This window comes from Pinus tabuliformis, chromosome 2_1 (genome assembly GCF_031772625.1).
Source record: "Pinus tabuliformis cultivar Carrire ecotype Pingquan chromosome 2_1, CPIR1, whole genome shotgun sequence".
Classification (NCBI taxonomy): Eukaryota; Viridiplantae; Streptophyta; class Pinopsida; order Pinales; family Pinaceae; genus Pinus; species Pinus tabuliformis.
The window spans coordinates 698,749,339-698,764,780 of NC_142299.1; the positions used below are offsets into that span (position 1 = coordinate 698,749,339).

At 42.8% G+C, this 15,442-nt stretch overlaps 1 protein-coding gene across 1 annotated transcript in view; it reads right to left on the reverse strand.

Moving 5' to 3' along the window:
* LOC149202513 (uncharacterized) overlaps window positions 1–8,816 on the reverse strand; it is a 109,997-nt gene extending 101,181 nt beyond the window's left edge. Inside the window, exons 1-4 of the mRNA XM_089401613.1 lie at window positions 8,528–8,816; window positions 8,157–8,445; window positions 5,679–8,075; window positions 5,487–5,633 (exon numbers count right to left, since the gene is read on the reverse strand). Of these exons, the coding sequence (XP_089257739.1) occupies window positions 5,487–5,633; window positions 5,679–8,075; window positions 8,157–8,445; window positions 8,528–8,816 (3,122 nt within the window). The remainder of the gene's footprint in view (window positions 1–5,486; window positions 5,634–5,678; window positions 8,076–8,156; window positions 8,446–8,527) is intronic.
* Window positions 8,817–15,442: the final 6,626 nt, after the last annotated feature.

Genomic DNA, 15,442 nt, shown 5'->3' on the forward strand with positions numbered 1-15,442 from the left:
TCATGCATGGGTTTCTTTTCCTTGTCCTGTACCTGTGTTGTCGATGTAGGGAGCGAGGCCCCTTCCACCCCGGGTGGAGATAACACTCGCTTTGCTGCTGCAAACAAATGCCTACTGCCTCTCTGATAGGTGATGAATTCTGGCACACTAGCAGTCTCATGGCGCTCATAACCTCATAGTCCGATGAATGCTCAGATGCCATGACTGCTGTATAAAATACCTTGAGGGCAAGAGGACTGCTGTTTATGAACTGTACTTAGGCTGCCTTTTGATGATGGTGAAGTTGGGTGTTGTTTTTGTGATATCTGCCACCAAGGGGAACAATGGAACAAATGGAGTATTAGGAGGGGAGTAATGTGATGGGAGTAGGGAAGTTTGTTTAGGGATATGTAGGGGGTTTTGGGTATTTGATAGGGTAGGGTTTTTGGAGTTTTGACAAGGTAGGGTTTGGGGTTTTAATAAGGTAGGTTTTTGGGGTTTGTATTGACCAATAGGGGGAGGGGAAAGGGAATAGGTTTTGCTAGTGTTTTAGTGTAGTGATAATAGGAAAAATGTCATGGGGGATAAGGAAAAATGGTAAGGAAGGGAAAATAGAGCCTTGGCATCAACATCACGATTATACAACCCTAGCAACAATGGTTTTTTTGGTGTCTTCTTGTGGTTGACTTTATGAAATTTGTTGCATTCAATCATAGGCATATAACCACCATATCACTCATAAAATTTGATGAACAAGTGATGTTATAGAGCCTACCTTGCAATTTGATGGGCTTCACAGGCAACTTGATGCAATTTGGCACAATTTTAGGCCTTTTATACCTATGCGTAGCGCTCTCTATGTGCGCCACACCAGTGTAAATTTACACTGGAAATTTTCTCCCAGTGCGCCGCACTCCCTCTGTGCGCTACGCCCTTTTCCATGCGACTTTTGGAGGCCTTCCTGGTGTCCAAAGTGGGTGAAGAATAGCTCTTTGGAAAGTTCTTTGAGTCTACTTTCCAACTCAACCTGAATTTTTCAATTTGGAGTTCATTTGCTCTGTCAAAAATCAAATCTCCCAAGACTGGTCAAAATGTGCCAAATGAGGCTGCCTCAAGGCAAAGTGTTGTTGCAGTCAACTTTTGAATGCCTTCCTCAGCTCCAAATTGAGCTCATGATAGCTAATTGGAAGAATCTATGTGTCTAGTTATCTTTTGGCTCATCAAAAAAGTCATTTGACCAACCAAGCTAGGATAAAACTTGATTTTCCCAAGGTCACTTCAAAGGTGCATCAATTCTCTCGAGGCAATTGTATTTTTGACATTTCTCTAAAACCATGACACCTGTGTAAAAAGTGAAGGAGAGTTTTCTTCCTTGGCTTGTTTGGGACAAAAACCTCTCTCAGTTTCTCTAAATTCATCTTTCCTTGCTCAGAAACATCATTTGAGTGAAACCTACCCTGATGTGTGGAATACGAGATTTGTCGAAATGAAGCGAAATGAAGGGGATAGCGAGCTTCTAAATTCTTGAGGAACTTGTGGGAAGTAGGGAGGGATGTTAGGAAGTAGGGGAAAATGGAATCTCAAAAATTGAGTGAGGGTAAGGGGTCAAAAAAGGCAAAACACAGGTCCAACCTAGAAAATTGCCAGGTTGTAGCACGAAACTAGGGTTTGTGCGAAAATGATGAATTTGGGGGATCTCAGTGATGGGAAGTGTTTGATAAGGTACTTTAAGGATAGGGGAAGGTGTATGAACATCAGGATGCAATTTTTGCCAATGATTTGACCGTCCAAGAGAAATTTCCTTCAAAACCCTAGGAGAGGGAAATGACCTTACCTAGGCGCAACTGAAGCATGAACAAGTTGTAAAATGACCCAATGGAACTTGACATGATAATGACAAACTTCTGAATGATGGTACACTCAGCTGAATAGTGACATAGGCCGACACTTGGGTGACTTTGGAAGGAGTGAAAGCAAACCATAGACCTAATGCCTAGTGATCAAATTTTACTTGAAGACTCACTAAAATGACAAAATTTGACCTTGACACCTTAAAATCACTTTGTAAGAGCATGTTTGATCACTGGAGGAAGGATGGAAAGACTGACACTAACAGGATGATGCAAACCTTACAAGATATTCAGATCACATGTACTCCACCCATCTCCATTCTATGTGATATTACAAGTGCCATTAGTATTTAAAAGGATCTAGTCACGCATTCCAAGACCAAGCACATACCAATAAAATATCATTTCCTACGTGAACAAATGCTTGAAAAAAAAGTCAAATTGGAGTATGTTCCCTCCAAAGAACAGGTTGCTGATATATTCACCTAACCACTACCCAAAGAGACATTTGAATATCTCAGACAAAAGTTGGGAGTAGTTTCTGCATCATCCTGTTGTTAATCCTATTTTTCAGAGAAAGGTGGTTTTATGCAAGTTTCATGAAGTGTAGTCGCGTACATACATGAGTTTCTATGGACATAATCGTGTATATGTTTGTTTGAAGAAAAACAGTAGGCCAAACTCAGGAGAAAAGGAGTTTGTTATGGTTCTATCAATTGTCTACTCTATTTGATGATGATTTCAATCTGCTGATATATATTGGTCCTGATAGTGTTGTTGATCACTTGATGTATATCTAATTAATGATTATGCTTTGATATCTCTTACTGAAATATGCAATGATCAGATCTGATAGTGAACATGCAGCACAGGTTCAGGGGGAGAACATGGTTGATGATATTTTGGGAACCATTGATGGACATATATAGGTTGCTGGCGTGGATGCTATTGAAAAATGCTGCTGATGATAGTTGTTGATGACTATCACTATCTTGTTTAAGACATTTGGTCTCTGTTATATATGTCATGTATATCTTTTAATGTAACAGTCATGAAAAGACCTAATCTGTAACCCTCTATGCATGGGATGAATGATGTAATGTTTCTTGCTTTTTGATTTGTATAAACAATTGATATATCTCCACTTGGTTGGGTGGATGAGTCAAATTTGGTATATCCCCACTTGGTTGGGAGATGGATGCATTGGTGATAGGAAGGTCATTTGTGATGTATGTATAAAGTCATGTTATTCTTTTTGCAGACTTTTCTTATGCTCAGGGGGAGCATGGACTCGATCATGGGAGCTCAATCAACACTTCAGAATATCAGATAATTCAGCATGCACTAGGGGGAGCATGACCCTTTGCCCTTGATGTCAAAGGGGGAGAGTGACTTGTTCTGGTTGTTGCCATCAAGTCCAAAGGGGGAGATTGTTGGCATTATGATGTATGTATTGTACTTGATGGCAACCCACTTGTAGTAGAACAACTCTCTTGTATATGGTAACTAGATGAATCTATAGAAGAGATATCAGATGTGTAGGGAATTTTCAAGGAATCAATTTAGAAAGCAACTCACTCAGATGATAGATCATAGTACTGCAGGTTAACAGCACAAAATTACAGATCAGACTACACAAAATGAAGAAAGAGAGGTATACACAAGTTCACCATTGACCAAGCCGCGTATACACGCGGGTTCACTGTATAAAAGTTGCGTTACGTACACACGCACTTTTACAAAACGAAAAGTGCGTATACCTTGGAAAATTAAATGTTTGGTCCGAAGTATTTGGTCCATGGTATTGGTCCAAGGTATTGGGTTTGAGTATTGACCCCAGGTATTTGGCACAAGGTATTGGTCCTAAGTGGTTTTGGTCCATGGTACTGAGAAATGCCTAAAACTATAAAATGAGGAGAAGATCATTAGGCCAAGTGGGCAAGTATCGAATATCTGATATAGTGTGAGATCTAATATGCAGGTTATTGGCTTATTGTGTCGTGCTAGATCTGAACCAAGGAAGAACCTTAGTGCTTGATGAAGGATGTGATCTAATGATGTATCTGGATCTTAAGGCTTGAAGTGAATTATCTTTATGTGGTTTGATCATCTTCACTTCAGAAAATAAGTGTATACACACTGGTTCTGCATATCAAAACATCGTATACATCATAAATTTGATTTGCAGATCTGTATGCTGGTTTGCATTGAGGAAAGTGCATATACACGTAGGTTCAACACATGGAAGTAGTGTATACCTTATAAAATATGCTTTAGTTGCTTTTGTTTGCTATTGTAGTGTTCCTGGTTATTGCTTAGGTTCTAGTTACTGTATTCTGGTGACATCATTTTGAATGATCAGAGTGATGGAGTGATTGATTGATTCGGTTGTGGTTGGTTCAAAAGGAGATTGGTTGATGCAGATATATTTTATGATTATGGATCCAGTTTAAAAATTTATGAAACGTGGTCCCTGGAAGAAAAGAGAAGGTTGTAGCCTTCTGTAGGTTGGCACCTATGTACTAGTAAACATATTAGCTAATACAAGAGCTGGGGGGTTGTAGCTCCCTTCCAGTAGAAGATGGAGAACAAGAGAAGGTTGTAGCCTTCTGCAAGTAGAAGCCTGCATACTGGTATAAGACTGCACCAGTACAAAAACTGTAAACAGAATTCTCTTATTATTAAAAGAAGACAAAGACGATTGCAGCAGATGGTTCTCACCCACATTGGGTTTCCACCTTATATCTTGGTGTTCATGTCTATTTTTATGTGTGATGATCTGTTCTATTTTTACTACACCTGGTTACTGTTTATATGGTTCTAATGCACTAATTAAAGATCAATATATGATGAATTAACTGAGTCATAAGTTTGTTGGATATACGCTAGTTGCTCTAAACATAGTTGCATGTACATGCGAGTTCCCTTTTTTTCCGAAGAAAGAGAATTCATAATTTCTATTAAAAGAAATTACATGCTGTTGATGCCATTGGCATATGCTGTAGTGTGGTTTTCACCACTGTTCAGAAATTACATCAAAGTACCCACAGAGATACGATGGTTCTGTATCCCTCAGAGAAAATGCAATGTCTCAAAAAACAAAAATAAAACAGTTCTGTAAGAGTATATCCGCTATACAGGAGCAAAAAAGGACTATCTGTACTGTGTCTGTTATATACAATAAATATCATAGCAGCAAAAATTTAGATGGGGGCATTGCCCCCCTGTGGGAGGCCATCAATATATGGTCGATGGAAAAATCTGTGCATCCCATCTGGCTTGTATTCCTCGATCAGCCAATCTCCTAGAGGTCGATCCGCCGCTTCTTTCGAGAGCCGGTCAGCAGTTGAATTTCTTTCCCTGTAGATGTGAGAAACAGTGATCTGGTCAAAATGTGTTTTGAGAAAAACAATTTCTTCCAAGATATGTTTCAATGAATATGCATGACAGATAGATTTGTTATTAGCCCAATCAATCACAATCTTTGAGTCCCCAAAAATTTGTAGTTGCCGACAGTTTTTGGACAAAGCAAAATAAAGGAGATGTCTCAGTGTAATTAGTTCAGCATGGTTGTTTGTGCCCGGACCAAGTCCCATTCTCAGGTGAAAATAGTGTGATTCTGATAGATGAAATAGAATGCCCCCCCCACAGCCTTGCCTCGGAGCAGCCCCATCAAAATATGCCCACGGCATATCCTTGTTAATGATTTCTGGCATAATGTTCTTGGGGGTGTTCTGTTTATTTTCAAATGGGATCTCCGTATATGCCGCGCATATGGATGGTGGGAGAAGGTGCCAATTTACCCTGCAGTCCTAAAAAATAATTGCATTACGCCTATTCCAGATGTACCAGGACACCAAAAGCGGTAAGTTCCTGGACTTTTCTGCAGCCACAGCGGTCCACCACTGTTCCCAGGCCGACGGTATATCTTCCCCCTGCCAAGCTGTGTTTATATTGAGGGCCTGTGTGACCTGGTTCCATAGATCCTTTGTGACCTCGCAGGTAAGAAAAAGGTGTAGAGATGTTTCTTCCTCTTTTCTGCAAAGGACACACCATGTTGGTCCAGCAAATGCTCGTTTCCTGAGGATGGAGCCGGTAGGTAATTTATCTGCAAGAATGTTCCACATAAGAAGTCGAGTTCTTGGTTGAGCTTGTAGGTGCCAGAGAGCTGACCACCAGTGTTTATGCTGGTCGGGATTCTTTGCCTCGATCAATTTGTAGTAGCCGATCTTCGGTGCATAATTACCGGATTTGGCAGGCGCCCAAATTAACTCATCCCCTTCCTCATGTAGTCTGATGTGCGATTCTGTTAGTGCCTGTATGTATCCTTTCCAATTAGAGTTCCATTCCTCTGTCAATTGCCACTGTCGGTCTGTTATCCATGCCTGTGAGAAGATGGAAGAACGTTGCTGATCTCCAATCTGTGCAAGGTATTTTATGCCCCTGTTGTTGAGATAACGAACCAAACCTTCCGGCAGTATGTGCGCATTCCCAGAGCCAGGCCAAGGATCTAAGCCAATGCGGACTTGAGAACCATTACCAATTCGCCATAAAAGATTGTCTCTAATGAGAGGCATAGCATTTAGAGTGGCTTTCCAGATCGCAGATATGCCTTGTCGGTTCCAATGGGGTCTGCGGATCCAGTCAATGATGTTTGATGGCCAAATATACTTTTGGTGTACAACTTCCGCCCAAAGACTGTTCTGTTTGAGTAGTGACCAGCCCTGCTTGGCTGTCAACGCTTGTGCAAATTCCGAGAGAGATTTTAGTCCCCATCCTCCCCATCTCTTTGGTGTAGTGACCAATGACCATCTCGTCCAGGCAAAAATCTTCCCCTTTTTGTTTCCATTCCACAGGAATCTGTTGCAAATTTGTTGTATTTTTTGAAGAATGCCCTTTGGGATCCATGTGAGGGACATCCAGTAAACTGGGGTAGCCTCGAGAACAGATTTGATCAGCAGAAGTCTACCTGCTTTAGACAGAAAACGATGATGCCAACAATTTATTCTTTTTTCAATTTTGTTGATAAGCCAAGACCAGTGCTCAATTTTGTACCCATCCGGTCTTAGTCTGAAGCCAAGATATTTGATTCCATCCAGCAAATTATTTTCCAAGAAGGGGAAATGCTGGGTCGCCAGCTGAGATTCCTGATATGTGCACCCCGCCGTGGACCTGGTAGATTTCTCCCTATTGATCACCATGCCCGTAGCTTTACAGAAGAGTTGAAGAATATCATTTAGTGCAATGGAGTCCCGGACACTTCCATTCAAGAAGATTAAGATGTCGTCAACAAACAGTAGATGAGTAAGATAGTACTGTTCAGTGATTTTGAGTCCACTGAAGTCTCCATTCCTTTTTGCTGTTGCTATGAGCCTACTAAGCCCTTCCATAACAATAAGGAAGAGTAGTGGGGAAAGAGGGCAGCCTTGCCTGATTCCTCTGTTGATGTTGAAGCGAGCAGAGGCCGAGCCATTGATGAGGATAGCAAAGGAGACAGTAGATATGCAACCCATTATCCAGTTTATGAGCATGAGGGGGAAGCCCAAATGTGTGAGTATCATCTTCAAATAGAGCCAGTTTACCTTGTCAAAAGCCTTTGCAAGGTCGATCTTTAGTGATATGCCTTTGAGGTTCTTCAGCTTTATGGAATGTAAGGCTTCCTGGGCAGTGCCAATAGCCTCTTGGATGTGGCGATTTTGGAGGAAGGCAAACTGTTCAGCAGAGATATGTGAGGACAGAATAGGTTTTATGCGGTTTGCAATGATTTTAGCAATAATTTTGTAGAGGCAATTACATAATGAAATAGGACGGAAATCATTGAAGGATGTGGGGTCATCTGTTTTGGGTATCAGGGCAATGAAAGTCTGGTTCATAGGGGGATGGATGTGCCCATTGATCCGGCTCTCCTCAATGACTTCCAATAAGTCCTCGCCCAGCAGATCATAGAAAGCAAGATAGAACTCTACTGGCCAACCGTCCGGCCCCGGACTTTTATCTTTTTTGAACCATTTGAGTGTGCTTTCCAGCTCCTGATTGGTAACCGGTTGAATGAGATCTTCAATGTCCTCCTGTCCCACAAACCGAGGAAAATGACCTGCAAGATTGATGATGTCAGGTAGATTGATGACATTCGGAGCAGTGAATTGGTGCTTGAAGTGTAAGACCCCCAATTTGGCAAGTTGCTGATGCGTGGAAGCCCAACCATCTGGTTCACTTGGCAATTTCCAAATAGTGTTTGATGCCTTTCTTCCATTTGCGAGATTATGGAAGTATTTAGTATTACTGTCTCCAGCTTTGAGCCAAATGGCTCTGCTTTTAAGCCTCCACAGCTCCTCCTTTTCTTGTAAAATCTTTGTTTTTTGCCCAAGCAACTGGTTCAGTAATGATTTCGAAGCCTCAGTGAGGTAGCCAGTCCCTTTATCGTCTGTCAGTAGAGCTATCTGTGCTTCAGTATCAGTAAGCATCTGTTCATCACTGAGACGCTTTCTCCTCACCCAGGTCTCAGTCAGTTCTTTGAGCTTCTTTAGTCTATCACAGAAGTCCACCGCTTTCCTCTGCTCTCTCAGGGGGGGTTGTGATGCCCAGAAATCCGAGACCATATTGATGTAATCCGGCTCTATTGATGTATAGGGGAAACAATTGAATCAGATCCTCATGCATCATAAATCTGTCTAAACGCCGCCCCAGAGCTGCCTCACCAGTACGCTGATTGTGCCAAGTTGGGAGCTTCTTATTCATAGGTATATCCACAAGTCTATGTGCATCAATTAACATATTCATTTGATCCGCGATAGGATCAATCTGAGCATGATGCCCCCAGGATTCTCCAACCCCCAGGGAGAAATTGAAGTCACCCCCTAGCACTGTATTCTGTGTAATGTGATTGCCATTCAGAAAGTTTTGCCAGAATGATAGCCTATTCTGGTTGGGGCCATAAATGTTAATAATCCTGATAGGTAAACCCAAATCGCCCATGAATATGTCCATGCCGAGGAAGCCTCTGCCCCCCCATATGGAGAGAGGCCTGCTTTTTCTTGGATTAATGCCAATGACAAGACCACCAGATCGGCCGCTAGCATCCAATCCATGGAGAATCCAGCCAGGGAGAAGAGCCTGTAGGCTTCGCACTGCCACCTCAGAAGTGCATAAGGTTTCCTGAAGGAATATAATATCACATGTTGATTCATGTATGAACCTTTTCAGAGCCAAATGTTTTTTGGGGTTGACTAGTCCCCTGCAATTGTAGGAGAGCCAGATCATGGGGAACCACAGGTCAGGGGCTCAATAGCTCTAAGTGCCCGTTCAATGGTATACTGTCGCCCCTGGGCGACATCAGCAACAGCATTTAGTATGGCCGAGTTGATTTTAGATGGTCTACCCCTCTTTGGCTTGCGGTATCGTCCAGGGGATGATCCCAGACCAAGCAATCTGGAACGAGCCCGGGGTCTGAGGTGGTAGGGGTGTGATCCGGAGCCGACCGGAGAGGAAGAGGGTTCGGGAAGGCCCAGCTCCAAAATGTGAGGGGAGGGTGTGGTGGAGAAGGTGGGTGGAGGGGGAGCAATGGTGCAGGGGATGGAGGGAAGGTGTACTTGATCAAATTGAGGGGACCGCAAAGAAGAGTGCATAACAGAATGCAATGCATCAGAAATATTATGAGAACTGGTGGGAACAGTAACATTACCCGGATGAGCTGGAGCAGACGCCGCGGTCTTGGAACGGGTACGAGGCGGCCCAGGTGTAGATGAAGCCTTTCTTCTGGTATTCTTCTTGGCGCCTTCGGTAGTCAGCTTTGATGGAGTCTCATGTTGAGTCTGCTCCCCTTCCATAGGAATATTAACTCCTATGTTTTGATCCACTGTAGGCTGCTGTCTAGGTCCTTTGGTATCCTCTGAAGTCACCCCCGAATTCAGTGGGCAGTCCTTATAGAGATGACCAATTTTATGACATCTTCGACATCGAAAAGGAACACCTTCGTAGTCCAGCAGTTGCTTGCGCGAGAAATGTCTGTGATGCAGGGTGATTTTCTCCTCCAGTCCCGGCCTGGTGTCAAGGTGAACAAGAATGCGTGCCATTGTCATGATTCCAGATTTCTCATAGGATTTGTCATGCTCCAGGTAAGTGCCTAGAGTGTCGCCAATTCTCTTGAAGACATACGGGGTCCAAAATTGCATGGGCAGACCAGGAAGACGAACCCAGATGGGTCCAGCCCCCAATTGTTCACGTTCCGGGTCGAAGAGGGGATCCCAGCGCTTAAGCAGGACTGGTGCCATCTCAATATGCCAGTATTGGGAGAGAATCCATTGGGTGTATTCAGGCCTGTGGAAGTGCAATGCGAACCAGCCCCTCGCGAGGACTCTGATTTCAGGAAGTTCTTTGAGAAGAGTGCCCCATATCTCCTCCGCCCATAGCTTGAGTCTTTCCACTGAGTAGGTACGACCCCTTACCCTGCCGACCAGGACTTTACGGGCAGTTTCCATAACATCCGGCAACTGAGCTTCTTCGCCAAAGGTGATGTTGAAATCAGAATCTATAGCTCGAAGGCACCTGCCTTTTTTCAATTTCTCTGAGCGCTTACCAAAGGGGAGGTCCTTTAGGAGCTTACGGCACGGATCTGATGAACTGTGTTGTGCGGATCCCGCAGATCGAACCGGAAGCAGTGGAGTATTAAAACAGCCCGAGCGGATAGGGGAGCGAGGTCCAATACCGCTAGTGCCCGGGAGGAGAGAATGGGGGGGGCGCAATGAATCCTGTGGGTTCTGCGGCATAAATGAGACGGAGGGTGAATGTGAGGTCGATGGAGGCGGAGGCGGTGGGGGCTTTGGTAGTGCAGGGCGAGTAGGGTTCAGGAGCGGAGAATCAAATGAAGGCGAGGTCTGTAAGCAGGAACCCAGTAAATGGAGCGTAGCAGGAGAAAGGGGCGGGCATTCAAGGGCCGGAGAGTCGGCCAGGTGAAAATCCGAGGATTTCTTCTTCCCTGAGAGCGGCAGATGCGGTTGAAGGGATGAGGCAGCTGTCTCAGAAGCAAGCTCAACACTCCGGGGTTTCATAGTAGGCCGCTTCGTATGCGCCCAGATGTCTTGGTGAGGCGTGGGGTCCGCCTCGTAGTCTACGAGGTCTTCATCACCCATGCTGCCTGTCAATACAGAGATGCTCCAGAGAGAACCGACCAGGGGACCGCCTGACGGATTGATAGGAGAGCCTGTGCGCTAATGGGACCGGTGGGGGACCGCAGAGTAACCCGAGGTGCTAAAAAAACCCGTGAACTGTTGTCGCGATGCTGCCAGTCAAAGGTCCATGAACCCAAAGCTCAGGCCGATCGATGCCATGGTGAGGATCGAGTCTGAAATGAAACTAGGGTTAGGGTTCCGCCATTGTTGCCGGAGCAGAAGTCCTTGTTCACACTTAATCACATGCGAGTTCCCTTAATTGAAGTAGCGTATATGAATCTAATTATGGAAATGAAAAATTATTAGTTTGATAATACTGATTCACCCCCCATCTCAGCATTATTTCCAACAACTCTCGCCTATGTGGCCCAACCAATGCACCGATGGCTGCATTGGAAGTATCATTTTATGTGAGTTGGCCTATGTTCTGCTTAGGTTAGCAGTAGGAATAATAGTTTTGATTTTCTTGTTTGTTTCTTGATTTTCCTTACTTTGTTTTGCTTTAGCCTGCTTCTTTCCTTGGTTTGTTTTCTTTTGTAGCTGTAGGTTAGTTTTCGCATGAAACCATGTTTGGCTTTTTAGACAAGCAAGGTGAATTTCAAGAGGAACTTGTACTGCTATCAACACTTGGATATCTGTTTATTCCATCTCTTTATGTGAATATTTCATTCCTCCTAGTCGATGATACCCTGATGGAAAATATGTCCCTTTCGGAGAGAGTCATGGTCGAATCACGATGCTTGCACTTTTAATTAGTACTACCTACTCTAATCAGTTTTCTATTTTCGGTTAACCATTGTAAACCAAGTAAAGTAAAGTAAGGAGATGGGGAAAACCTAAATAAGTATGTCAGAGGTATATATAAATATCCTTCTTTGAAGGAATAACCTCTTCTACTCTCAATAAGTTGGCATCCCTCTTCTGCCCCATGAAATAAATAAGTGCCTATGCACAGTTCTTGAAAAAATGAATAAATGAAAAAAATGAAATAAAGGGAGAAAGAAGAGAAAGGCTTCCTATGTAGAGAGGTGAAGTAAATAACTATATCGGGGTAATGTTTAGGCTCGCTAGTAGCGGAGAAATTCTTGTGTTCCTGAAGTGACTCCATCGGGTTATTGTCTATGCTTACTGGCAGTAGAGCGAAACCAAAGCTGAAACTAAAATCTGATAGCCTATTTTACTTGTACATCTATATACCCTTCATCCCCAATAGAAACAACTTAGTTTGAATTGGTTTGGTATGTGTGTTACTGATAAATAGAATGGTAAGCACAACATATTAAGCTAAGTGAAGAAGCTATGATAATCGAAGAACTGAGCAATACTTCCGGAAGAGTTAGACTCACTTTGCACGAGGAAAGGTCCATACAGAGAGCTAAAGTTCTATCAGTGTGTCAGCAATGTTGTAGCGGTTACAAGCACCCTCCAAAACTTTTCCTATGCTTTGATTTTGGAGCCTTCCTTCTTAACCACAACAACTCATTTTGAACTAATCCAAGTATTCATGCTTCAACTCAGACTTACCCTTTCAGTTTGGCTTGTATTTTCTTACTCAGTTTATTTTCTAACTCACAAGATGATCTCCTGACTTGGTCCCATAGAAGTTCCATGCTTACCCCTAGAAACTACACAATTCTTGAGGGAAACTAGCCTTGATGTTGGGAATTTCACAGTCTTGAATTCCAGTGAGCTTTGAGCTGAAGAAATGTGCAGCCATGAGGGGGAAGCCTAGCATTCAGCCCAGAAATTGTGTAATCCTCTCTGAATTTAGAAACTACACAGTGTATTGAGCCAAAAAGTTTCCCAATTCCCATAATTACATTGTCTTTCCTAGTAGTGTGTATGGAAAGTTTCCCTGGAAAAAGAAAAAATAAAAAAAATACCTAAAAACTAGGGATATATTTTAGTATCTCGAAGGAGGCACTTGCACTATTTTTAGAAACTTCCGCCAAGTGTCTCTTTTTCCTTGATTTTAGGCATGCGCGTCATAAACCATAATTTGTCCAAATATATTTAATTGATGCTGCTAGAGCTCATTTTCACATTCAATCTTGGAGTTCTATCATTCCCAAGGAGATCAAGGAACCTTTAGTGTGATCATCGTCGCTTTTTCGGGTGAGTTTTTCTTTTGCCATCTTTTGTCGTTTTTTCTATCACTTTTTGTTGTTTGGCTTGTGTGAGTGTTGTTTCACTTATTTCTCTGCATGGTTGTTGGCGCTTTAACTTTTGTTAACTTCTATAAGTGTTGTTTCAAATTATGGATTGCCTTTCCCAAGTTTTGCATTAGTTTTCTTGTTTTTGCACCAATGGTCGTTGTTTTGGAGACTCCACTCACATTATTCATTCTACTTCCATTTAATCAATTGATGCACTTGATTCACATGCATACATCTACACTTAGTCAGATCTACACTCAACTTTACACTATCTCTCAGATCATCTTGTTTTCCACACTTCCCTTGGGTAGATCTGGGTTTCCCTTGCCCGGATCTCCCTTTGCATAGCTCGCACTATGCAATCTAGAGGCTCAAGCCATGTTCTTGTCCTATGGAATTGCATAGAGCATAACCTAAGCTAGCTCCAACTATGCACTTTGTAGTTCTAGGAGCCAACCTCCCAACTTGGCCACTGAGACTACGCAAGGCGCTGTCTCTCCCAAGCTGAACTGCGTATTGCGCAGTTCTAGTCATCAAGCTTACACCTTGGCTGTTGGGAATGCGCAATGTGTAGTTCCCACAGTAATCTAGTCACCCCTATCAAGAAAAACTACACAATCCTTCACATCTAGTGCTAGACTTGCTTCTTGAACTTTCCTTGAAGTTGTTTTGCTTTTAACTCACATTTTCTTGCCATGAGCGCCTTTCTGTCCCACAGGTACAACAATTGCTAACCATCTCTCCAACATTCATATTTAACATGACATATAAGAGAGATTCATCAAGGGAAACCACCAAGATAAATACTGGGGAATCAACTGAGCATACATTAGTTGATTTACCACTATATGCAGATACTTAGTTATTTATTGAGAAGGGAACAACACTGACATGGAAACATATCAAAGACACTTTTGTGAAAGACTTTGAGGCATATTTGGAGGACCGACAAGTCTATCTTAGCATCCAACAGTCAGGGCTATACAAGGTTTCATATAAGTATCTCATCTTCTCGTGTGCGAACATCATCAACTAGATTGTCTCACATATAGATGAACATACTATAACATTGAGCAGTGCCAGTAAGCAAAAGCTTGCCATCTTCAGGGAATAAGATTTTTAGCAGATGTATCACTTGCCCGGGCTAGTGAAGCGCATGGACTCACTCCTCTATGCTACCCACAACTATGTGAACATGATAGACATTATCAAGTTGTGGGTGAAAGAGCCATCGGATTTTTGGTAGACACGCAGCCGTGTTTACAAGACAAAGTCCCTCAGGAAGGCTTACTAGTTCTTGATCATCTTCTCTTGCAGAAGGGTGGGTAGTCTTACTAGACCAGTTAGTGAGTGATGGGAGACCATTCAACTGGTTAGATCTGTTGCCTCAACAATTTAATTCCCATGTAGCATAGGCTCAAAATATGCCCAGGGATGAGCGAGCAACATTTTATATGTTCGCATACTTACTTGATGCAATATGTGCACAACGATAGTTCCCTGCCATGAACTAGACATGGACACCACAAGAGACTGTTGTGAACATTTATTGTAAGTTTCTTCCCAACTGCAATTATTGAGGAGTGCTAGAAAGTCTAACTGACCACTTTATCATCCTGTTATACAAGCTTATATTTGAGTAAGATCCACCTTACATGTCCCGAGAAGCAATGGAGGCGATAGTAGACATTGTAGATTGGTATGCCTCACTAGGTGGCACCTTCATCAAAGTGTTTGGCGGAGAGAAGCCTCTGCATGTCTTACCAAGGTATGCCACTGACAAACTGATCATGCAAGAAGTATCATACCACCTCGCTATAGGGTTGTCAACAACACTGCATAGGAAGAAGAAATCACCATGGCCCACTCTTCCTTTTTGTATCATATTATACGAGATTAGAAACTTGAAATATGTAGATGTCGAGGCTAAGGACATAATGAAATTCAAGTTCGGCACCAAGGTATTTAATCTGTATGATCCGCATGGTATTTGCAAGGACCACTATACGAGAGTTTACTTTCTATGGATCAACGAGGCATTTCATTGGTCAAAGGAGGATCCTTGGAGGTATTGCCAGAATTCCTCCAGACTAAATGAACCAGTCAGTATAACAAGGACTTTGAATGCTGCTCCATAGACAACAACAACTCCAGAAAAAACAACAACAACAACAGAAGGCAAAAATCTAGTGTAGGACAAGGGAAAGAGGAAGATTGTTGGCAGTCAAGAGGGAGAGCAAAGATGCAAAATGAAGGCAGATCATATTATCGCGAAGGCACCTTTGGTAGG